Here is a 24,634-nt window from a genome sequence, read left to right as displayed (position 1 = left end):
GGGAAAAAAGGGGAAAAAAGGGGAAAAAAGGGGGAAAAAAAGGGGGAAAAAGGGGGAAAAAGGGGGGAAAAAGGGGGGAAAAGGGGGAAAGGGGGGAAAAGGGGGGGAAAAGGGGGGAAAAGGGGGAAAAGGGGGGGGAAAAGGGGGGGAAAAGGGGAAAAAAAGGGGAAAAAAAGGGAAAAACAGGGAAAAAAAAAGGGGAAAAAAAAAAGCAGGAAAAATGGAAAAAAAAGAAAAGGATAAAAAAGGAAAATCAATCCATCCCACATAGAAGGAAGCAGTCAGTCCTTGCTCTGGCATTTCCTTCCAGAGCTGTTACTCCAGCTTTTCTGACCTCACTATTTGCTTCTCTTCTAATAAATTGTTGCATTTCCATTATGAATTTGCCTGGCTTAAAATCAAGTATGCAGTACTTATATACCTCTAGTCAAGCATGCAGAAGATAAGAACGCCATTTCCGAGGGACAGCAGCAGAGTTTATAAGGCAGTTCTGTTACTGTGGCTTTTCCAAAGCACCTTTGGTCACTGCCCTGTGCCCCTGGGAACCTCAGCAGAACCCAAACCAGAAGTTTCCCAATAACTAAATTTTAAATTGTTTTCCCCTGGAAGTTGTGAGCAGGAGAAATAGTTGCCCTAATTTTATGAAATTTAGGGCAGTGTGAAAAAACCCTGAACCTATCAAACAGGTTTTATTAATGCAGAAAGGAGTTAATTTTATAATGGAGCTTGAATGTCATTCACAAACTGCACTGATGGCACAATTTTATCATTTATTTCAATTCTTAGAGCTTTTGAATTTGGGTTTCCGATTCCCATCTCGAAGTTCTCAACATACTTAAACTACATTACAATCAAAAAACCCCCAACATTCTGCATTAACTCAAACATCCTATTACATATGAGAGAATGCCGGGAAATACAATATATAAAGGGTTTTTTCCCAAGGAATGTCAATCTCTTTCCACTCAGTCTTCAAAAAGCATCCACACTTAGAACCAGCTAAAAATGAGAGATGCAGCTGAACAATCACTGACACTTCAGATAAGAAATATCCTCAGCATCTTCAAAAGCCTCTCAGTGATGGACATTTCCGTGGATCTTTCCCAGTGTTCACTGTCAAGCAAATGCAATAATCCCTATGTCAGCTGGCAGGGCAGCAGCAGAGCAGAATTCCCTGCCCAGACTCTGCCTTGCCCATCTCCCTTTTCCATGAGTGCCCTGCCTGTGTCTCACCTTTGCTCTGCTCAGCAAATCCTCCAGCGCTGTGGCCTTGCTGCTATAAATTCAATTTAGTCACTACATGGATGGTAAAACCCCAAGACACAGGAGGAAGTTGCCTTTAGCAATTTCATGTTGGGGTATATAAAGCTTTCCCCAAAAGTTTGAGATCGCTGAGATCTATTTGTTGCAACAGTGACATAATGGGGAAAAAATAATGAAGACATCAGGGCTGATTCATGCATGAGTTACAATTCAGATTGCCTGACAAAGTGTTTAAACAAGGATCTTGGCAAAATACCTCATTCTAGGTGGTTCATTATCCAAATAACATCAGCTAAGAGCAGAATAATTGCTTTGCCTCCTCTCTTTCTGCACTGAGTGCGTGCATTATTATTGTATGTACTCTCCTAAAGCAAACAACCTCCTTCACTGGCCATTAAAAACTCTTTTAAAGTGCCTGAATCATAACCCTCCCTGCTTCTGAGTGTGCTCTGCTTTACACAGGGGTCCTGTTTGTATTTCCTATAATTCTGTGTCTGCACATCTGCAAATGTGCTTATTGTGAGCAGATTTTAGCAACACTCCGCGGTCCTTGGGGGAAAGTTCAAGGATAAAGTTCCTCACACACCAGAACACAACAGAGGACTTTTAAAGACACATTGTTTGCAGTGATTTAAAGAAATGAGCCTGTCTTTAAAACCTCTGTAAATGCTTTAGGCTCTCATAAATCCCAGTGACAGAGTGGTGCTCACAGGTTCCAATGGTTACTGGCAGATTTTGAGCGTGTAAAAATAAGGAAGAAATGTCTTTGGGACACTTGGCTTCCCCTTCTCCATCCTTCCTCCTTTCCCCATCTCTGGTGATTTTTCAGGACCTTGGGGGAAGAGTTTGTGTCTGGTTTTGCCCTGGGATGCTCAGAACCAGAGAAGTTTTAAGAGCAGATTAACAGGGCAAAGTCAATCATTCCCACCTATCCTCTCGCTGCATCTCTTACAAGCTCAGGAATGTTTTCTACTGAAACACACCACGTTAAAAAAAACAGTCCCAAGTGTGAGTGGACACTGTCATGGTTTAGCAGACTGGAAATATTCATCAAAACTGGTGAAGTTATGCCAATTTTTCCAAAGATAGTGAGATTTAGTCTTGAGTGGTTTAGGAAATTGGGTAACTAAATGCAGGCTCCTTTTTGGTCTCTGTGGAGGTTCAGGATGGATCTTAGGAAAAAGTTCTTCCCCCAGAGGGTGTTGGGCACTGCCCAGGCTCCCCAAGGAATGGGAACAACCCTGAGCAACCCCATATATATATATATATATATATATTTGTATTTAAAATGCACATGAATTATACACAGTGTAAGTGCTGCAGAGAGACACATTTCCAAAAGGAAACAAGCATCTTCCAACTTCGGAGACTTTGTGTTACAAGTTTAACAAGAAAGTAGATTTTGGGAGGTTTTTTTAGTACAAACACAAAAATACACCCATTTATTTTGATGGTCTTGATCTTAAGACAATAAAAATGCATGACAGAATCACTAATCTATCCCTAATATAGTTATTATCTACCTGAATTATCTACCTATAGTTTTTATCTACCTATAATTATTATCTACCAGTTCAGCAGTTGATGAAAATACAAAACCTTTGAGTTTCTTCTGTCTCCCAGCTCAGACTGACTTTAAATCAGGCTTTTTACAGAACTGTGTTTTCCTTTGGTATCAGCCATTTCTGAAAGCACCCCCACAGCCTGACAGACTGCACAACATTCTGCCTTTTCACTAAAAACTCGAGTTTTTTATCAGGATAGATATTTACCCAGATGAATTAATTGGCAACAAGATTTTCTGAAATACAAAAGTCTATAAGGCAAAGAAGAGTGATGCACAATTCCTTGAGCGCCTTATTTTAAGAACAAAGTACAAATAGCAGAACAGTTGCACCAAACTATTCTGGTCCATGGCATTATTTCCCAGTAAATCAAAAATTCTGCCCTGAAACCTCTCACTGAAGTCACCCTGGCCATGATCAGAGTGTGCTGATGAGACAGAAATATTGCATTACTTTCTTTTGAGGAATTATTCAGCTCAGGGATGTATCCTGCCTGGGAAACAGAATGGAGATTTTGGCCTGTGGCTCTGGCTTGGAGCAAGGACACTGCTTGGAATTGTCAATATATTTTCTGCCCCAGTGTATTTCTTTCTGAGTGATTCACATGGACAAGGGTCAGGCCAAATTAATTATTGAGGTAATCAGCTCCCTGGTCTCTGCTTTAAAGAGAGAAGGGCCACAGAGAGCATAAAGTTAATTTATATATGGGAAAGTAAAGATAGGGGAATATTGCTTTTCTAAGAAATCATTTAAAGATTTCTGAAGAGGCTCCCAGAGCTTTGGATCAAAGATAATGAAAAAGTACCCAGTACATATTCTCATTATAACTTCTAGACCAATACTCTGGCATTTTCATCAGAAAAATCCCAATTTTTCAACAGATTGCTTTTGCTTACTAGGAATTGAATTATTTCTTATCTGTAGCTGCACACCCTCACAGACCTGATTTGGTACAAGGAGACAAGTGAGACATTGAAATCTACCTCAAATACTTAAAAATATCAGGAAGCATCTCATTACCTTGACTTTTATGGCTGATCAAACAGAGCAAATAGTCTGTAGTTGTTGAAAACAAGATTATTTCTCTCCACACAAACATGTTTCCACAACTGTAAGTAATGAAAGCTGTGCCCAAAAGTGGCCAAGAAAGCCCTTCCAGTTGTGCAGCACAGCTTCAGTAGCACAAATAATCACCTGAAACTGGGTATTTCTGACAATTTAATTTACTATACAACGTTTGCAAGCTGACAGCCTGTGCCATGTAATTAAGAAAGAGATGCCTGGCAAGATTTATGTGTTGGGGAGAACCCACTGGAACTTAATAGGTTTTTGACAGGACTGAAGAATTGAATAAACTTAGTGATTCTACTGGTAGATCATATAATTTCCTAAGTAAGAATTTTTAAAAGTTTTAAAATTATGCTTATTTGCTTCAAAAACGAGCAATTCAGGGAAGTCCAAATTCAAAATGCCATTATTTGTATTAGATAGGTTAGCAATGGAAGTTTATGGATTACATAGTAGCACACAGGAATTTCCACCTGGCTCTGTTCATATCCCACTGCTAAATTACAAAGGTAGGAAATGTGCCTTCAGCCTAGGGGCAAATAATGGAGGAAAAATAGCAGAACTGGCTTTGAGGAAAATCAGGAAGAGAGAGAAAATAAAGAATCAAATATTAATAATAATATTAAAGCCTCGAGCTAAAGCAAAATAAATTAAGGCAAGGCTTTAGTCATGCTATGGAATTCAGCACTGAATTCATTATAGGAATGACAGCACAACCAAGCACAGAAGAAGAAGAAGAAAGTTTAGTTTGGAGTTAAAGAATGTGGGTCTGTTCATACAAAAGCTGTCTCTTTTGCAGGGAAATGGATGATCTATTTCAGGTACTTTAAAGCTTACTAAAGAGAACATCACATAAGGACAATTCTGCACTGACCTGGACCACGCGCACAAGCTCTTCCCATTTGCAGATTATCTCATTAAAAATTGAGATGGCAACTCTGATCCATTTTACACCATTTTACACTGCAGTAATTTAAATAGGCTCAAAAAAAAAAAAACAAAACCAAAAAACACAGAAAAAAAACCCCAAAAACAAAAGAAGTAAAAGATTCTAACCTTCTTTTCCATTTCTCTTTTTCAAAGCGTGCTCCTTTAATCCTTGGGCTGAAAGGGTTCCAAACCTGAGCCTTGCAACCCCTGTGGCAGGGCCCAGGCAGCATTTCAGGCATTTCATTCCCAGCAGGCAGAGCCTGTTTGCCTGGTGGCATTCTCAGGTGCCACACAAACCATGCTCAGTGGTTTGACAAGTCTTTATTGTGCCTTTCAAACCCACATCCCCCCTCTGAGAGGCTCAGCTGGGATGTGTCCTGCACTGCAAAACCCTCCGTGGGTGTTATGGGCTGATTCACAAAACCTGAGCTGGGCTGAGGTTGAGGAACACCATTAAAATTTGTAAAGACTTGTAAAAACATTTTATTTTGTCTCATTCCCCCTTTACATTTATGTACTGCTGACATATGTCAGCATCACAGGTGAATAATGTCCCCAAACAGCCTGAAAAGGGAGACACAAGGCAAAGCCTCTCCTTAAATCACAGCAGCGCTGAGTAAAACTGTTAGTTCCTGCATGCTGAGAATTCAAATGCTGTATTTGTTGTAAATAAACACTTTTTTTCCTCTTCAGACAGCCAAGCAAGGGTGCTGCACTTTGTTTTTCAGACACCTCTGCCATTAAACCCTCAGACACATGTAGCTTTTTGTGCTTCAGCCCCCTCAGTCCTGCAAAGCTGATTTGTGCCGCCAGATTAACGAGTCACCTACGTGCCGGCAGTGCCACTGAAAGTTCTGTGCAGTGTTAATCAAAATATTGACCAAAATAAGATATTTAAGGTAGAGGATTCTCTGCTTTTGAGCTAGGTGAAAAGGCAACTGGAATTGTGTGAGAAAGAATATAGTTCCTGTAGTAGAATTAAAAGCCAGGCAGAATAATCTTCTCTTGTTTGCTAAAGCTTTAGGACTTGACCAAGCTGGTGAAAATGAGGTTATTAAAGATCCTGATATATAAATGATGTGAATCACACCACAGATTTTTGGAATTTCAGTATTGCTTCCTCTTGAAGGTAAAAGATGTGTTATTTTCCAGAGGACTGGATGTCCTGGTAATCCAGCAATGCCTTTGCTGTGTGTAAGTGAGAGCTCTGCAAGGCAGAATGATTAGACTGTCAGCCAGAAGAACAATGAGCTGTGTTCCAGCATACAGAAAGCAATTTCAGAGGGAAAAACCACCTCAATGGAGCAGCAAGAAGCAATTATTAAGTAAGGAGAGGCAAATAGCTTTTCTTTTCCCACTGCTTTCTCCCATAACATTTTCATTAACACCACACATAAAATTATGAAATAAAGCACTAATATAACCAACTGCTGGCAGTGATTAAAAAGCAATCCCATGTCCAAGGCTTTTCTGCATGTTCCCATGGTTAGCTGAATTGAGTATTTTAGAGCAGTGGAATTTGGGAGTTATATTTTTCCTGTAATCACTAATTCCACATCAGCACCACCACAGTTACAGGCTTAGTTCTTTAAAGACCACTGTATTTTACATGAAAATGGTGATGGCATCCAATATCCCTGAATGCTCAAGAAAGTGGTAAACCATCAGGAACTCACTAACAAGTGTATCAGCAGTAAAGCAGTAACTTAATTTAAGAAATTAACGCCACACACTGTCAATCCAACTGTGCCAAACAACTCAATATGTGTTCTAAAGTAAAGTTAAATTTCTTTATAACCCCTGGTATGCAAATTGAGACCTCAAAATGATTTGATGACAACAGCCTTTTAAATTGACACTATCAGCCAAGAGCATCTCTCTCATTTGTGACATATGCTGAGCTATATTAGCTAGATATTACCAATTTATTTCAGCAGAAGCTTAATTTCAGGAGGCTTGCTACCCTTAATTTCTGCTGAAACAGTTTCCTGGTAGTGTATTTGCAATATGATTTAATTTATTACAGCAGAGCTGTCCTTGCTGTAGAATTTCTATACTTAATGTATGCAGCTGCAAGTATTTTCCTTAATCAAAGAGAAAAGAGCCACTTTCCTTTGCCAGACCTCATCAGAGCACAAGCACCCAGCAGTGATGGGGGTTTCTGTCCGGCATTGATTTCTGCACATCACCAGAGGACCTTTCAGGAAACGGTGCCACTTGACATTAACACCAAGCACCAGAAATTCCTGCTGCCCATCCCAGGGCTGGAGAGTTCCCCCTTGCAGCCATGCAGGAGTGAGCAGCTGCACCCCACTCAAACACCCCAAACTGAGCTGGGAAACTGAAAATGGACTTAAAGCTTTTGGCTGCAGCTTTTAACACTGAAACTCTGTCACCCCTACAGGAGCTCCTCTCACATCGCTGGGGTTTGGGGTGCCACAAACCGCAGCAAAACTCAGGTGCAAGATAAAGAGATAAGGAGCTGTATCAAAGATTGTTGGTGAAGTTCTGAAGAAAATTAAACCAGCATAATCGACACTAAAAAAGAGGTGATATTCTCAATCACACCCCTGTCCTAGGCCATAAGTGGATTTTTCAGCCATTTATGCTAAATAGTCAGATTTAATGTGCTGGTTTCTGTCCTTTTGTTTCTCTTCAGCAAGCTGTGTATCCCTAGCCCTTTGGGAATCTGTCATTAATAGGCTTTGTCTCAGAAAGTTGTATGTTAGATTCAGTAATCTGTTTTTCAGAGGTTTCATGCCATCCTTCTCTCCTTGAAATTTGCTATCACTTGCAAATATAATCACTATGTTGTTCAGTACCATTTTATTATTAATAATTAGATATGAAGAGAAAACATATTCTATTTTCCTATCAATTCCTAGATTTCCCCTTATGGTACAGTACTTACATGTACATCTCTTTCTTCCCCCAGAAAATACGAAAACACTAAAAATTCCTTACACACCAAAATAGAAATGCTGAGTCTCTCTGCTCTAAAAACTGCAAACGTGAAAGAACCAAAGATTATTTTTTGCATGAGAAGGATAGGACTTGAGTGCTTTAAATGTAGTTCTGTATTTTTATATTCCAGGCCAGTATCACACAGTGAAAGTGCAGCCTCAAGGTGTTTTGGCAGCTGACAGCAGCCAGAGCCAGGCTGAACAACAATAATATTGTGATGTGGATCTGTATGGCTTTTTGTCAAAGTAAAAATTGAGTTATTGTGTGCTTTTACAGGGGACATGAGCAAAGCAGTGGTGTCAGGATGCTGGAGACAGGTTGCTGACAAGGATATTGGTTCACAGCACTTTTTCCAGATGAACTTTGGCTATGATGCTTTTGAACATACGATTTTAAAAATTGTTCTGTCCCCTGCATTCTTATGGAATCACAAAGGAGAGATAAACCTCTGGGAAAATTGGTAGGAAAAGCGATGACAGCTGGGAGGGAAAGTGAAGGTTGATGGATTATTATGTTACAAACCCCAGCAGTAAGAGCCTCGACTTGTAAGAAATGTCACTGTTCCCTTGTTGCTGCAAAGGCAAAGCAGCTGCTGCTCCAGAATTCCTCTTTGCACCCTTGCAGAGACAAAATCCCAGCTGGTGGGAGCTGGGCTGCGTGCCTGAGTTCCAATCAATGTCTGCGCCTCAGAGAAGCCATTCAGGAGAAAGGCACCAAACAATTGTCTCAGACCTCTCCAACACCTGCCCCAGGTGCTCATTTCCCAGGAATAATTGAAGATCTCTCCAAGCCCTGAAGCCAGGGATTCAGGGGAGATGCAGGACTACATATTTTAAGAGGCTTTATTGACACACAGCACCTTTCATGAGCCTCAGAACACATTTGTGGGATTAAAACCTAAATACTCCTAAGAACCATTACATTCTACAGTGCACAGAAATACAGCTGCCTCCAGGTTTCCCCTCTCCTGCAATTAAAGGTGCCATTTATTACTTTTTAAGAGAGAATGAACAAGAGTCACATTAAAAAAACTTCCCAGAGAGGACTGACCTTGGGCATAAGTCCTTGTTCTGCCAGGGCTTTCAGATGGCAAATGATACAGAGCTGTACTGACAAGTGTCAAATCCACACACTGGCCTTTGTTGAAGGTATGCCAGATCCTTTCCATACTCCTTCATATCCAACAGTAATCACTGGGGGTTAAATAGGGGTTGTTGTTAGCACTGAGTGTGCAGAAAATCCCAGTATTTTCTGCAAGAACCTGGCCACTGTGATCCTTTTACATTTGTGGAATATAAGCCATCATATGCTTGCTTGATCCATCTATTTCATGGAATAAATGCAAGTTGCAGCTACAACTCTACTACTTACTGGTAGTTACTGGTAATTTACTAGTGGTTACTAGGTAAGCAGCAGTCACCTTTAATAAATACTGCCAGGTTTGCACAACCCTGCCCCACCAGCACAAGAAAGATGTTGAGAAACTGAAGAGAGTTCACAGCAATAAAACTCAGTCCAAATATTTTTTATACATCTTTGCATCAATCCACATTTTTCCATTCTTTTATATCTTGTTCTTGATCTGTGACAAGTTTCAAGTCATGAGTTTGAGTTTTATTTTTGCTGCATTAATGGCATCACTTTCAAGCCCTTGTCCATGGGAGTCCCTTCTGGATATTTGCTATTTCTTATTCCACTCCAATATTCTGGTGCCATTTTGAGGGTGACAGCACTGCCACTGTTTGTCAAGATCTTAGTCAGACTTACTCATACCAGGCTCATGTCTCACATGCTTTTTCCTTGGATCTTGTGGGAATGCTGTGATTTTTATCCAATTTTGGCGCAGGGCTTTGTGGGTGGGTTGCAATCTGTAGGCTAGTTCCCAGTTATTTGAGGAAGCAATTGTGTTTAAATGTGTCAACACCTTCCCTAAAGTGGATCATCTCTCCTGCCTCCTTTATGGGCAGCATGGGAAGCCATTGCCTTAAACTGATCAGTCTGTGGCATTGAAAGTTTTCTTTGAAAAGAAAGCAGGATCTTTCCTGCAGATTTTAAATAGAGCTATTTGTTTTGGGTTTTGTCCTGTTCCCTTCCCCTCAGCTCTGACTCCTGAGTGCTGCTGCTGTGCTATGCAGATGTTTCCTGGCCTATCTCTTGCACAAAGGATGGACTAATGGGAGTTCTTTTGAGCATTATTTTTCAAAACAGGGTCATAAAAATATTCAACTTCTTGTTCTCTGTGTCTGGCCTGATCTGCAGTGGAAGTGCTGAGCACACAGTGTGCAGACCCTGGGGAGCACAGCTTGGGCACACAGGGAAGAGTTTTTAAATAGGGTTTGATTTAGTGATCAACAATCTGTGCACATGTGAATCTTATTGTGCTGTTCCCACCAATGCAAACTCTGTAAACAGTATTGATATGAGTAATTAACTTGACTTTCTAAATAATGTAATATCATAATACACAAAAAATATCTTCAATAATATGAGAAAACATATGTTTGTGCTTTTTGATTGTCTCATTCAGCCTATGCAGATTTTTCCCTATTTGACTCAGTTACCTGGCATTGAAGAACTCTGCTCCAAAGATATCCTTGAATTTAAAAGAAAATTCAAATTTTTATGGTCTGTTTCATATCCAGCAAAGAACTACTTTATCAGCTCTTGCTACTAACCTAGTCCTTGCAATACTCCTGGCTTCCTTCAGACTCCACAAGTGGTATTTTTCTGGGATTATTTTACAAGAAAGGTGGATGATTCCTCTTTTTATTACTCTTGTCTAGGTTTGTTGGATCAGAGAGATATTTTTCTAACAGGCTCTCCATACTGTGCTACCAAGCTCAGGGCAAAAAGAAGAAGAAAAAATAATAATTTTCTGTGTCTCTATTGAGAAAAGAATAAACATTACACAACTGTATGGATATATTCCTATTGCTTCAATTTTCAAAGGAATTACCGAGTTATTAACTGAAAAATTCAGACATTTTGAAATCATTACAAAACTCCTTTCTGTTAAGTGCTTTGGTGACAGACAAACTTGGGAGGCAGCTGTAGCTAAAAGTAATTTTTGAAGCCGATTTAAAACATGATTTGTAACAAAATTAACAATATCTTCATATAGGGGATATTATGACCAAAGTGCTTTTATCATTTCCTAAACCAAGTGGTGCCTCAGGTATTGACAGATGTAATCTTAAAATGATTACAAAACCCTATTTAGGCTCTTAATACATATCATTCAAATTATCTGCAAGTTCTATATGTTTTCACAGGGTTTTTCAAATCATTCCCAGTTTCCTGCTGGGGGCCAGTCTACCATCAAATTTAATGTGTTTTCCTAATGGGAGCAAAGACCTTTCTCCAAATCCTGTATGGATTGGATGGGATGGAGGTTTTTTTGTGGACAAAAAGTTCTTTTTCCTCCAAGTCCTGGCAAGCCTCCCCAGGGATGAGCAGCTGGCCTCGCTCAGCCCTGCAGGCAGGGATGCTGTGCTGCAGCACTGCAGGGCACATTTCTGGAGATGGATTTGTTCCTCACAGCTGACAGCCACAGGAATTGTACTTGGCTGCACCACAGCCGCAAGATAAAGACATCAAAGAGTCCCTGGCACGTCACACAGGCACAGAACAGCTCGGGAGGGACCTCTGGAGCTCATCCAGGCTGATCTGCCACTCAGAGCAGGCCCAGCTGGAGCAGTGACACTTGTGTGGGATCACAGGGTCCCACACTGCTTCGGATGGAGGGACCTTAAAGCCCATCCAGAGCCACCCCTGCCATGGCAGGGACACTTTCCACTGTCCCAGGTTGCTCCAAGCCCTGTCCAGCCTGGCCTTGGGCACTGCCAGGGATGCAGGGCAGCCACAGCTCCTCTGGGCACCTGTGCCAGGACCTGCCCACCCTCAGTGGGTCTCACTTTCCCAGAGGGAGGAGATGCCACAGCCTCTCTTGGCAGCCTCCTCCCACCTCCCTGCTCACCCTCACAGGTAGAAAGTTTTTCTGCCATCTCCTCAGCTTCTGCCACGGCCCAACAGGGGCCTGCTGTCCCCAGTGCTGTCCCTGGCTCCTCTGGCACAGCCTGATTCTGCCTCTGCTCTCCCTCCAGGTACCTGCAGGCAGCACGAAAATGCCCCTGAGCCTTTTCTTCATAAGGCTGAACAAACCCTGCTGCAGCTGCCTCCCCTCATCCATCATATGCTCCACCTGCCTGACCCTCTTGGTGGCCCTGGCTGGACCTGCTGTGGTCCTAGAAAATCCTGTTCTTTGGAGATTTCCAGCCATGAGGGGAAAGAATAATGCTGTTACATGGTTTTTCATCTAAATGAGACCAAAGGCGTTAAATAAGGGAAAGTAATAACAGAAAAGTCTTATATCGTGTCTCTTTTCTAATTTAGAAGGTTGAACCCAATCAGAGATACACTTAAAAGTATGTGAGAGATGCAGAAAAATCACACATTGCATTCAAGTTGAAGAGAACTAATTTTCTCACCAGAAGATAAATGAAAATGATGAAAAGCAGGTACATGGCATAAAGCTCCTCCAGGGTTATACATATATATGCCACACTTCCAATAATTTCAGGCCTGAAATTTTGGGTTATCAAATCACTTATATTGACCTGGTACAGCACGCTGAAATTTTAGCCAGAACACAAAAAACTCTGTAGAAAAATAATCTCCTTATGCCCCATGTGAAACATATCCTGTGCTGACTCAAGCTGACTTTCTGAGCAAGGTGGTCTCTTCAGCAAATGTCCAGTTTGACGATTTTAATTTTAGCTAAATTCACTGCATCTGCTAAAACCTGTACTGAGTTAGCAGGAACAGGAGTAATTCACAAGCAGAAGTGCTGCTTGTACATTCCCCTGTAAAATGCAAGGAATATGCTTTTGATGATATCTCAGAGCAAAGGATGACTTCAGCAAAAGAGATTTAAGGGAAGAAAACCGACAGAAGCTTTGTGACATGGTGGAAAAATATGGATTAAATGTATCAGAGCTGTTGCTAAGAGGACCTGACAGAGCTGCTGAGATAGCTCAATGACCTGATTAAAGAGTGGCAAGAAACCGTGTTCTCTGTCCACCTCTACAAGATTTCATCATAAATTATTTCATTAACTTGTTATATAGAGACTCCCTCCCTAAAATAGATGTCAAATTTCCATGTAGGCAATCCTCAGGAATATATAGAGATACCACTGGGTCTCATTACTTGTGTGAAATTGAAAAGAAAAACATCCTTAGGTGTGCAGGCTGAAACTGAGAAGTCAAGAAACATTATATTGAATATTATATATGTGTAATGCAAGAAAAAAATACCTGAAACACTTGGGTCTTCAGAAAGGCTTAGTTTGCTGTAAAAGGTCATCAATAAAGTGTGAAAACATCTTAAACTGACTTCTGGATATACAACAATCTCTTCTGTTCAATGCCCAGCCTTTTCACTGATCCTCTCACTGTCTAGAAATCTTTTAATGTCCCTGAAGTTTGGTTGCAGCTTCTTTATTAGCTCACATCCTCAACAAGCTTGAATTGAACCCCCTTACTAAATGCACTTTAAGGCCTTTACACACCTTCTTCTTAATGTAACTTATCAGAAGTTGAATAAGTTTTCTAGCTTCTCTCTATTCCTAGAACATCTCAAAGGAAATCTTGTTAATGTACATTTAATTGCAACAGCTCAGCCTCAATGTTCTCTATAGCAACAAATATGCATTGGCTACGTCTGTCAAACCTTCCCTCAGCTCCTTCCTTTCTGCCTTTTATGGCCAAGCCTTTCACACAGGTTTTCTTTTGTACAAAGTCTTTCCCTCTATGGATCCAGATGGAAAAGATCTTTCAATTATTTTGATGAGTTCTTCACTCATCCTGTAATTTCTCTCACATGCATCCAGCCCATGATGCTGCACGTCCTTTGCTTGAATACCATGAATAGGACAGCAGCAGCAGAGCCCAGCATAAAAACTGCAAATTCCTTAGTTTTATCCTCTCATTTTGCTTTTTCTTCTTCTTTAGGTTTTTAAACTCTACTTCACATTTCCTTGCTTGTATTATATGAAGTCCAAAAGAATAAAGAGCAGATTTTATTTGAATGTTCAATGTCCCATTGTAGAATTTTGTTAAAAAAAAGAAGAAAAACTCACAGAAAAAACTGAGAAAAATGAAATTAATGTCAGAAGCTCTGAGAGGAGAGGCATGTTAGAGAGGGGTCCTCTCTGAATCATGCTCTTCTGACTTTGTGTTACAGCTTTTGCTATTTCTGCACCCTGCCTACAGTTGGATAGACCATCAGTAGCCAACCTGGGAGAATATAACATTAAAAAAAATCCAGTCCGTTCGTTTCTTTTCAATTTGCACATGAAAACATTCTGTGTACATTATTTCAAACCACACAGGAGACAGTTCTCACAGCCCTGCCTGGTAACCAAGGGATGGGAATGAAAACCTCTCCCCTGTTAAATCTGCTGAAAGCGCGTTACGGCGCACGCTACCAAAAGCAAGAAAAGAAAGGTGTTTTCAGAAAAAAAACAACTCCACGAGTGTTTCACTGTCCGTGAGAAATCAAGAGCAGGATGGGAAAGGCTGTTTACACAGGCACTTAGCCAGGAAACTGTGCTTGCCACAGATCCAGTCATTCAGGGAGCACATCTCCGATTTTCCGGAGCTCCCTCCCTCTCCTCTCCTCGCCCTGCAATTATATGGAGAAACCCATGGGTAGGTGAGAAGACACAGCCAGTCCTGCAGCATGCATCCAAAGGCTGCCTCTCCTTTAGGTAAGTGCTACCACACCGAGGCCATTGGTAGGAATTTTACACAGCCAGACAAACAAACGCAGCCCCTTAAGGAGCCGCGGGAGCTGCGGGGAGAGTTTCGCAGCGAATCGCCACCAAAAAGCCGCCTGGAAGCATCCTCTGTAAATCTCCAGTGAAAAGCAGCATCGCTAATTAGCAGGCTCGATGGAGAACGCCCTGAGATAGACAGAAAGTCTTGTCACTTTATTTGTGCGTGCTCCCCTGCATCTTAAGTCGCAGCTCGGGCTCCCTGAGGATCATGTGAGGCTGGGTTATATATGGGGAGCCGCGCTGTGGAGCTGCGAGTGTGTAAGCCTGGCAGCTGGGGAGTGTTATGGTTGCTGCTTTCCTGTGCTAAGCTGATTTACTTGTTTAAGGTCTGACCTCATCATCCTGTCAGTATGGATTCCCACCTATACAGCTAACAGCAGCTCAGCATCGCCTGCGAGGCTCGCGGTGCATTCATCAGGAGACAGAGGCACAGAGCTGCCGGTGTTTGTTCTGCTGTTGCCTTTCCTTAAGAAGAGGAGTTGAAACAGAAGAGATAACAAAGAATCCATTTCCTTCCTGAAAGAATAGGCTTTTGTCTTTTTTTTTTTTTTTTCCCTCTCTGGAAAAAAGCCATGTCAGTGTCTGGAAAGAAGGAGTTTGATGTGAAGCAGATCCTGAGGCTCCGCTGGAGGTGGTTCAGCCACCCCTCGCAGGGCTCCGCCGGCTCCGGGGGCTGCCACCAGCAGGAAGGGTACGAGCACAGGGGCACCCCGGTGCAGAGCAGGCTGAAGAGCCACTCTCGGGACAGAAATGGGCTGAAGAAGAACAGCAGCCCCGTGCACCACAACATCCTGGCCCCCGTGCCGGGCCCGACGCCGGGGCACCACCGCTCCATCCGCAGCTGGCACCAGCAGAGCCTCATCGAGCAGCTGCGCTCCAGCGAGGACAGCAGCAAAAGCAGCGCCCAGGAAAACTCTGGCAAAGAGGAGTCAAGTAAAACCACGCAGGAGCTGCAGATGATCACGGAACAAAATGCAGATGAATCTGCAGAGAGGTAGGAGTTTTAAAGTCTGCACTTGGAAAGGCAGACTTGTTTCTGAGTTATGCCCTAAAAGTGTCTTTGTTTTCAGCTAGAGTTCCTTACTGCATTAATCTCACTTTGTGTCTGTGCACACCCACACTCAGAGGAGAAGGAGCACTTCTGCATCAGAAAAATGAACAGAAACATTGTCATGAAATTGTGATCTTTGCTTAAGGTACATCATTCCATAACTCTTCCATATGCATACAATCTGCCAGTTTGTCAAATTTGCTCTATCAACATTCACAGCATATCAATTTCTTCTCTTGATTTGTTATGTGTGAGTGCAATGAAAAAAGGAGCCTCCTGACATCCTGCCCTCATTCTGACTTTATCAATGGGTGCAACTTTGACAAATGGGAGCTGCTGGAGGTGTATGGGATCTGTGGTTGCCATTCATCACTCAAATTTCTCACTGATTTTCTTTTACTGTCTTCCTGGCAAGTAGAATTAACCTTGAACTAAGTGTAAAGGAAGGATCATTGCTTTTTTAAAGGTTTGTTTGAAATCCCAGTACTTTCACAGCTTATTTAGTAGGCTAAGACAAATCTTTTCTGCAAGGTCAGGTGAAAAAACATTACAGCTATGAGAACTTAAAGGTGTAAGCATAAAGGAAGAGCTATTTTTTAAGTTGTGAATAACACAGAATACAATGTCAATACCACTTATTTAATTAAGGTTTTTTTATGTTTTCTTTTTCAAAACTCATGTCAGTATTTTTAGCTTATCCAGCAACATTTTTACCCCACCTTTCCCCACCTTGGACTCAAATCAAACATTTATGACGATTGTTTGCACTGTTTGCTGAGATTGCTATCAGTCTTTGGACATAATTTAAATGTATTACACTGCATTTAGGTACAAATTTATCTCACTTGAAGTTACAGTTCTCTCAGTAAAAACCAAGCTGACAGCTTGCATATTTTTAGCAGTTATTATTTTTCAAGTTGTGCATCTGCTGTGGGGAACATCTGCAGATGGAACAGCAAAAACTGCATTCCAAAATGTCTCTTGGAAACCAGTCCCAGTAGTCAATAGGTACCAGATAAAGTCATAGAGACAGAATAAAAGCCCTGAGGAAGGACTGTGGGAGTTCTGAGTATTTGCAAGGGTGTTGGTTTGGAATGGGGAAGCAGCAGACCCTTAATACAACATTTCAAATGATACTACAAATTTCCTGAAAAAAAAAGGGAGTTGATTTTAGACACACCTTAGAGGGAAAATTGATTTAATTTGAAGAAAGTAAGGAACACTTGTTCATCCAAATAAGATTCTACACCATGTGAAGAAGGAGGTAAAAAAAACCCCTAATCAGTTCAGTTTGGGAGGTAATAAACCACTGCCTTCTAAAATAAGATGTGGCATTTTCTCCAGCTATATATAAAGTTTCTGCTAAGACCTCCTGAAGTTTTGTACCTTCATATCCATTCCAAGTTCTGCTCTTGAGCTGTTTGAAGTTGCAGCTTTTAGGGTAGTTTTGGAACTGCATAGATCATATATTGTTATAGTCAAATAAGTGGGTTTCTCTAAGATTTCAGTAAAAACCATCATTGCATGTTGTAGATTAAAATCTATTTTAACATACATCTTAAAAAGTTGAATTGGTAATTGGTTTTTATGAAGTGATTCATGGCTATGAATCTATATTTATAGTCTCTAAATTTATTTCAAGAAAATAAAACTGACCATTAAGGAGAACATAGCTCAAATTCTTTAAATATGTACCAACAGAAATCATTAAGTAAAGCTCTGTTCCCTTCCCCTACAGCATCCAGTCCAGGCCACACATTAATTAATACATTAATTGGCTGGGTAGAAATGAGATACTGATAAGAAATAAGGAGAAGCAACCTTATACCTACATCTACCTAAATCTAGGATGTAGATATCAATATCTGAATATATTTTCATCTCTCCAAAACAATGTCTCATCTTTGAAATCATGCCTTTACATCGTTCCAGGTCTCCTTTTCCTTTAGAAGTTCCAGATAGTCCCAATCAATGGTTATCAATGGGCTCTGCTGGTGATTCACACACAAAAATCAGGGTTCTGCAGGATCCCATGAGCCCACACACTGCCAGAGCCACCACAGCAGGAGCTGTGCAGGATTTCAAATGTCAATTGATCAAATTGCACAGCCACACCTGAGGACACCAAGGACAAATTTGCCTTTCAGACCACAAAAGCTCTGTACCTTCAAAGCAGCTCTCTCTCAACCAGTGGGTTTTCCTCTGCCTGGAGAAGTCCCATTTTTAGGTGGATCTAAAGCAGGACTCTGCTGAGTGTCACATGGACACCCAAAATAGTAGGAGAGGAGAGAGAATCTGGCCAATACCTCAACCCTTAGCAGAATATAAAAGCAGTTTCTACTAAGAGTTTAATGCTTCCCATGGGAAACTTTGGAAATGCAAAAACAATATTCTGAATTTCTTGAGAAAAATTTGAGCTTTCTTTCTCTCAAACCTCAGGACTGAAAGCTGTCAGTGCTGGGGTTTGATGAAATAAGGGTTGGTTACTGAGGAGGAAAGTTAAATAATAAAGGACCAACCAACTGTTCCATACACGATCATCAATAGTCTTATTTCTGCTTTCTTCAATCCATTTTGGTATTCCTGTCCCCAAATTAAATAGTGCAAGATTTAAGAAACCCTTCTGTTCCATGGGTTTACTCCTGAATTATATCCCATGATAAGTGACAAAGTAAATGAGGCTCCAGTGATTAACACTCATTAGTTTTGTCCTAATCATAACCAGTTAATGTGTGGTCAACCAATACATTTTGGGCCATAAATAAATGGTTTATTGGCACAAGTGTAAGGAAAGTTTCTCAGCATCCTGGGGACTGCTTGGTCCAGTGCTGCTCAGGGAACCTGCTCAAACAGGAGCATCTAAAATGATGGGCCTTGACCTGCTCTGAGACCCTTATGGAAGTTACATCTGTAGTTTGGCAAAAAGATAAACAGCACACAACCTTAATTTACTGACCTCATCTGATTCTCACCCATCTGCTCCTTGAATGAGGGCTGGGACCTCTGCCTGGGAGAAAAAGTGAGAAACCAGCTATAGTCTGCACAGCCACCAAGTTATTTCATTTGTGGAGTCCATTTCCCAGTGCAGCATTTTCTGATGTTACTGGGGTGATCAGCAAGCTAAACCTGTGGGCTATGGCCATGCCAAGGAAGGGAAAACACCTCCAGAGATTTCAGGTTTGGCTTAAAGAGGAGCTGGAGTGAGTGAGCTCTGTAGGAGCCCATGGGGAATCACCTGGGGGTGGTTCAGCAGGCAGGGCTGGGGGAGCTGAGCGCTTGAGCTGTTCAGGACATCTCTGACCTGTCCTGCTGGAACCTTGTGAGGTTCAGGCTCCTCTGCCAGGGGGAGCAGGAAACAGGAAATTTCCATTCCTTTCAAAGAAACTGGTGCGGCACAGACACAGCAGCACACACTGGGAGGATTTGGTTGTTGTTAGATCTTGACAGTCAACAAAAACTTTGTGTGCTCCCCATGGACCCATGTGTGCACACACAGCACTGAAACTTCCTAAAAAGAAGAATTTTTATATTTAATTACTTAAATTACTTATCTTAATAATTTCTAAGCTTACAGATATTGACTTCTCCATGTGAGCACTGTGCCCAGCATATATTAACATTCTCCCACATTACCACATCCCTTCCTGCATGCCTGCCAGGTTTGTGACTCCACAAGTGTGCTGTTGCAGACCTTGTGTGCTGCTTAAGTATTTCCTAGTTGCCCAAAGGCACTTGGATTTCAATAGTAAATGTAGCATCCATTCACCATTTTTCTCTTCTGCATCTTTTTTTCTAATTATGTGGCTGAAAAATTGCTGACAAACTCTAGCTTGGGACAAATTCTAGGACAAATGTTTTCTAATTTCCCACATGAGACAAACTATATTTCTAATTAATTCTAATAGTATCTTTTGATGCTGTAATCCAAACAGTCATTATTGATGCACATGGAAACAGATACTTGGGAGGTGCCTCCGCCCAAAGGCAATCCTTTTCTGTAGTGGCTATTTTTGATGTACAGCTATTTTGATAGTTCATCTCAAGACATGAAAATTCACATTTTTTGGTTCTGGCAGACATATGGAAATAACTATCAGATTATTTTCTTCACTGTCTCTGACACACACATAAACACACACACATGTACGTGACTATTTTAGATGCTGTCCCCTATCTGAGGGTTTTCCCTTGAGTTTTGCTTTTACCTTCAGTAGCAGATGACAGCCTTGGCTCCCATTCCAGTGTGAAATAAAGAATAAAATAAAGAAAAACAGGTGATAATTTTCCTGGTGAAAATGGAAGATATGGATTATCCTGTGAAACCACTGGTCAAACCAGATTGAGAGGGCTTTTGGCACTGCAAGTGGTGTTCTGGGCAGAGAAGGTGACAAAGGAGGGAACATCCCCACACTGCTTCCCTGTCGTGGTAAGAATTCAGTTCCATGAACAATCTCTGATGCCCAGGGTAAAAAGTTTAGAAATAACAATTCCTAATCTCACATCATGACAGTCCTTATTTTTAAAACAGAATTTCTCCAATTTTATTTTCACTGAACCTCCAGCATTTTGAAAAAACTTCCAAAAAAATTTAAGTTTAACAAGTAAGTATTTTAGAAGCATGATAAAGAATGCTAGACATGTAGTCAGACAGCATTTCAAGTCAGAAAGCTGGACCAACTAGGTTTAGGTGCTTCCTTGCTTGTCTACAGTACAAATTAAGCTCATTAATGCCATATATATATATATATATATATATATATATATACATACGTGTATATATATATATATACATACATATATACACACCTGTGTGTGTGTATATATATATATATATATATATATATATATATATATATATACACACACATTGTACAATATATATATTCATATTCTTTTTATTGCCACACCACTTTCCTTCTTGACACCCTTAGCTTATGTTTGAAAATTGCTGCAAGTCTAAAGAGCTGCAGCCTGTGCAGCCTGGTCCCAGAATCCCTCCCCTGACAGCTCTGATATTCCATTGCCTGTCCAGCAGGTCTGTCTGGACTCGCAGCTCAGGGGGCAGAGCTGGATGTGCTCCTGTTGGATCTGGCAGTTCCAGTGAAGAGCTGGATTCCTTCTGTGCCATCCTGACTCAAATCTGGTTGAATGTCCTCAGTAGTTGTTTTTCTCTTATCAACAATGTGGTGCTGTTGCTCATGCCTGCCTTGTGATTCATGTGGAGCTCCTGCCTCTGTACCAGGGACCTGTTCCCAAACCATCTGTACATTTTTGCAGTTATTTGTTCCCAAAACCAGCACTTTGCACAAATAAATTCCATCTTGTGTTTATCAGATAATGTCTCCAACTGGCTGAGCTGGGATTCAGTTCTGATTTTAAAACCCTGATTTAGTGATTTAATATTCAGTTCTGATTCAATACCCCACCATACATGCAGCTCTTCTCAGCTTGATCTCCAATTGTAATATATAATATCAAAGATTTCCCTTCATTTTTTCAATTATTTTAGAACATTTATAAGAAGATATAGAGGAGCTTCAGTGCTAAGTTCCTTAGGAACCCAGTTTGATTTACCTTCCTATTTGTCAGTGATAATTTAATGCCATTGATAATTTAATGCCATTTGCCATTGATAATTTAATAGCATGATTTCAAACCAGTTTCACCCTTGTTCCAAAATGGGTAACTCCAGACAGTCCTGGAGGCTGAACTCTGCACTGTCTGATATAAACCACTGAAAAATAATACTCTTATGTTCAAGGTATACATGACAACTATTTCTTTTCTGTTCTCCATAATTTCAAGTAAAAGCTGTTAATGAGGCACTTCAGTTTACTTTGACATGTTATTCTTGGCAAATCCTTGTTGACTTAAGTTTCTAAGTGCTTAGAAATAATAATTATATGAATTTTACGCTGTATAATTTGGCAAGAAGTAGCAACAAGGAAAAGAAATTATGTTTGTGTCTTGTGGAGAATTTTTCAGTTTCCATAGCATTTATAACACTTTAATATCAATTTCAGCAGCATGTTTTGAAAAGATGATTTTCTGCAAGCCTGCAATGGACAAACAAAATGCTCCCTTGTTACCTTAAGGACAAGCAAAAACCAATTTTCTAACAATGATCTTTAGCTAAAGGTCAAAATATAACCTGGATTGTTTAAGATGTTTGTAGCTGATTTGAGAGGGGTCAGAAGTGACATTTTATGGAAATTCACTCACAACTGGTTGGAATAGGGTAACTGGGGGTAAGCAAGAAAATTTGATATCTGATGTTTGCTAAGCGTGGAAAATTATAACGTTACAGGAAGGGGTATCTGATGCAGGATTAAGTTTTAAGAAGAAAATCACCTTTTTTTTTTTTTTCCCAGCAGTTGATAATTCACAAAGAGGAACAGGCCTTTGAGGCCAAGAGCAAATGCACTGAACAGTGACCAATGAATTAATTGTGACTAAACAAATGCTGTGACCTCATACAAGAGCTCTGGGTACAGAAATTAGAATCACAATGTCTCAAAGGCATCCCTGGGATGTATTCCTACTCTCACCTTCTATTATGACATCTTCTGAAGAACTTGAAAGTAAAAAAATGGGGTATTGAAGGGGGTTGAAACAGTTATAAAAGATGAAAGGAATGAGAAGAATTGCATTTTGAATTTAATTTTATATTCACCCTGTGGAAGGACTGGATATTTATTCAAAATTATTTTTTTTTCATAGCTAGATAAATAGACTCATGGGAGAATTTAAACTAAAAAGGAGCTCTGGATGTCATCAAGTCTAACCCTGTCTACCCACCAAGAAGTCTATAATGAGAAATAATCTGACTTACTAGAAAACACACACTATTTTACAGACCTACATTTAACAAGCCTAGCTTTCAAAGATGAATTATTACAGGCAAGGGAAAAAAAATGCCATTTAATAGTAATTTAACAATCTAGGACAATTCCAGTCATTTCAAAACAATTTTTTTATGATTCAATTATCTTCTCATTTTCACTCCACAGAGCTTGCTCTCAGCAAAGACAGCTGTTAAATGACTTTTTAAAGAGTTATTACTGTTCTTAAAATCACTTCTTAATGTCTCCAGAAAAAGTTAAGGAGATGATTAAACACATGTGCCCAACGCAGAGCAGTTTTTACAGACCCACTGAGATTATGCAACTGAAAGATCAACAAGAAATGAGATGGTTGGTGAGACATTCTGGGAAAAGGGGGAGAAGGTTTTGCTTGGTTTCAAAGTTAGAGCCAGACAGGACCCTAACGGAAAGAAACTATTTATTTTCACCCTTGGTTTGTGGCTGAATTGTTTACTTTGGAACATTGTACTGAGGAAAACTACTAAAATCCTACACATTTAAAAAATAAAGGGATTTATTTGCTGTAATCAAGCAGCTAAATTTGCCCAACTGAACTAGACCAGTTTGGTTTAGCTCCTTTCCTTCTGCTAGAATAAAAGAATTCCCTAATGTATTTAGAGAATTATTACATCAGGCAATTAAATAAGACTGTGGCTTACTTGTTGTGCACCTGTTGGTGTGCAGGGTGAAAGAATTAAAAAATGAAGCTGGAGTACTGTTGGGATTCACAGAAAGAGCTGAAATATGGGCTATAAACATAAAGAAAATAATCTCTAAAACAAAGTTAGAACCAAATTTAACCTCTGTGACATCAGATTCCCCCTCAGTGGCTCCATCAACACAAACACCAGCGCTGGAAATTCCCACCCTGCTGTGGCACCAAATCTGCTCCCAGACCAACTCCTTCCCTCCTTTTGCAAACAAATGCTCAGCAGCGAAACCTCAATTCACAGCAAATTAAAGTAGCTCGAACAAGACCAGAGAGCCTGTCCCTTTACAAAAATTCTGCCCATCCAAGAATTCTTAGCTTAAAACATCTTTGATATCATTGTAGTAACTGTTTCCATCCTATGTGACAAATCAGGATATTTCACTAAAGCCTGTCTGCTGCTCCCAGGGAACAAGAGGAGAACTAAAAGTATTCAAAGGAACATCCTGCCTTCATTTCAGGTTTAAGTATATGCTAGAGTATCTAAATGAATGCAGTTTCAAAGTGTTTTGTCAGGTAATAGGCACTGTATTCTCATGCTGTTTTAAATCATAGATAAAAAGTTTGCCTCACCACATCCTCCATTTAGGCCAAAGAAACATTTTTAGAGGAAAGGAAAGCAATGGCTGATACCTGGTCCTTCCTTCAGTTTTGTTGTCCATATTTTGAAAACCTTGGGACACAAATCTAGAATTCTTACCTGGATATTAACATTTGATTTAATGAAATTCAAGTGCTCTCAGCCTAAATTTTTAGCTTCATGACTAGGATCTGAAAATCAAGATATGGATCATGTCTCAGATTTGTTGCCTGCTTCTTTTATTACCTCAGAGCAATTACCCAGGCTCTTGGTATCACAGTTCCCTCGTGTAAAAGAGCATTTTCCTGGGGACACAACAGGAACTGAGCGGGATTTTCAAACATCCAGATTTGCCTGCACACAGCTTTGTAAAGCCAAGTGGAATTCATGTACACTATGATAGATCCATTATAGTTCAGAGTTGCACAGTTCCTCTTCTCATTATACTGACATCACAGAAATCAAAGCCTGCTGGGATTTCTCATTATAATAATATTAGACACCAATATATTCCAATAAAATGTTTTGAACAGCAAACAAAGGCAACAAATTTGAGAAACTGCCACCCTCTGCCATACTTCAGTTTACCTGATAAGCTACAAGTCAAGAGAAAAAGAGACATTCTGACAAGAAATGAGCATTTTCAAACCCTGTTCATTTTAATAGAATTTGGGAAAATGAAGAACCTTTTTGAACAGGGCAAATATACCTTGATTTAAATGGAAATTGCGAGCAAACCACTAAGAAATCCTAGGAGTTGGAGAAAAGCTATTTTAAGCTATTACATATGGTTTGAGTTGCTA

At 40.3% G+C, this 24,634-nt stretch overlaps 1 protein-coding gene across 2 annotated transcripts in view; it reads left to right on the top strand.

Annotated features, from left to right (window-relative positions):
* KLHL4 (kelch like family member 4) overlaps positions 1-24,634 on the top strand; it is a 75,241-nt gene that overhangs the window by 22,152 nt on the left and 28,455 nt on the right. Inside the window, exon 1 of one of the 2 annotated variants that reach the window (XM_030967887.1) lies at positions 14,513-15,622. The exons of the other annotated variant lie outside the window; for it this stretch is intronic. Coding sequence (XP_030823747.1) covers positions 15,201-15,622 — 422 coding nt within the window. The 5' untranslated portion in view covers positions 14,513-15,200. Of the gene's footprint in view, positions 1-14,512; positions 15,623-24,634 lie in introns of those variants that run through there. 2 annotated transcript variants of the gene reach the window in all.

The sequence above is a fragment of the Camarhynchus parvulus genome, chromosome 4A (assembly GCF_901933205.1).
Source record: "Camarhynchus parvulus chromosome 4A, STF_HiC, whole genome shotgun sequence".
Taxonomy (NCBI): Eukaryota; Metazoa; Chordata; class Aves; order Passeriformes; family Thraupidae; genus Camarhynchus; species Camarhynchus parvulus.
This window is presented reverse-complemented; position numbering and strand designations above follow the sequence as displayed.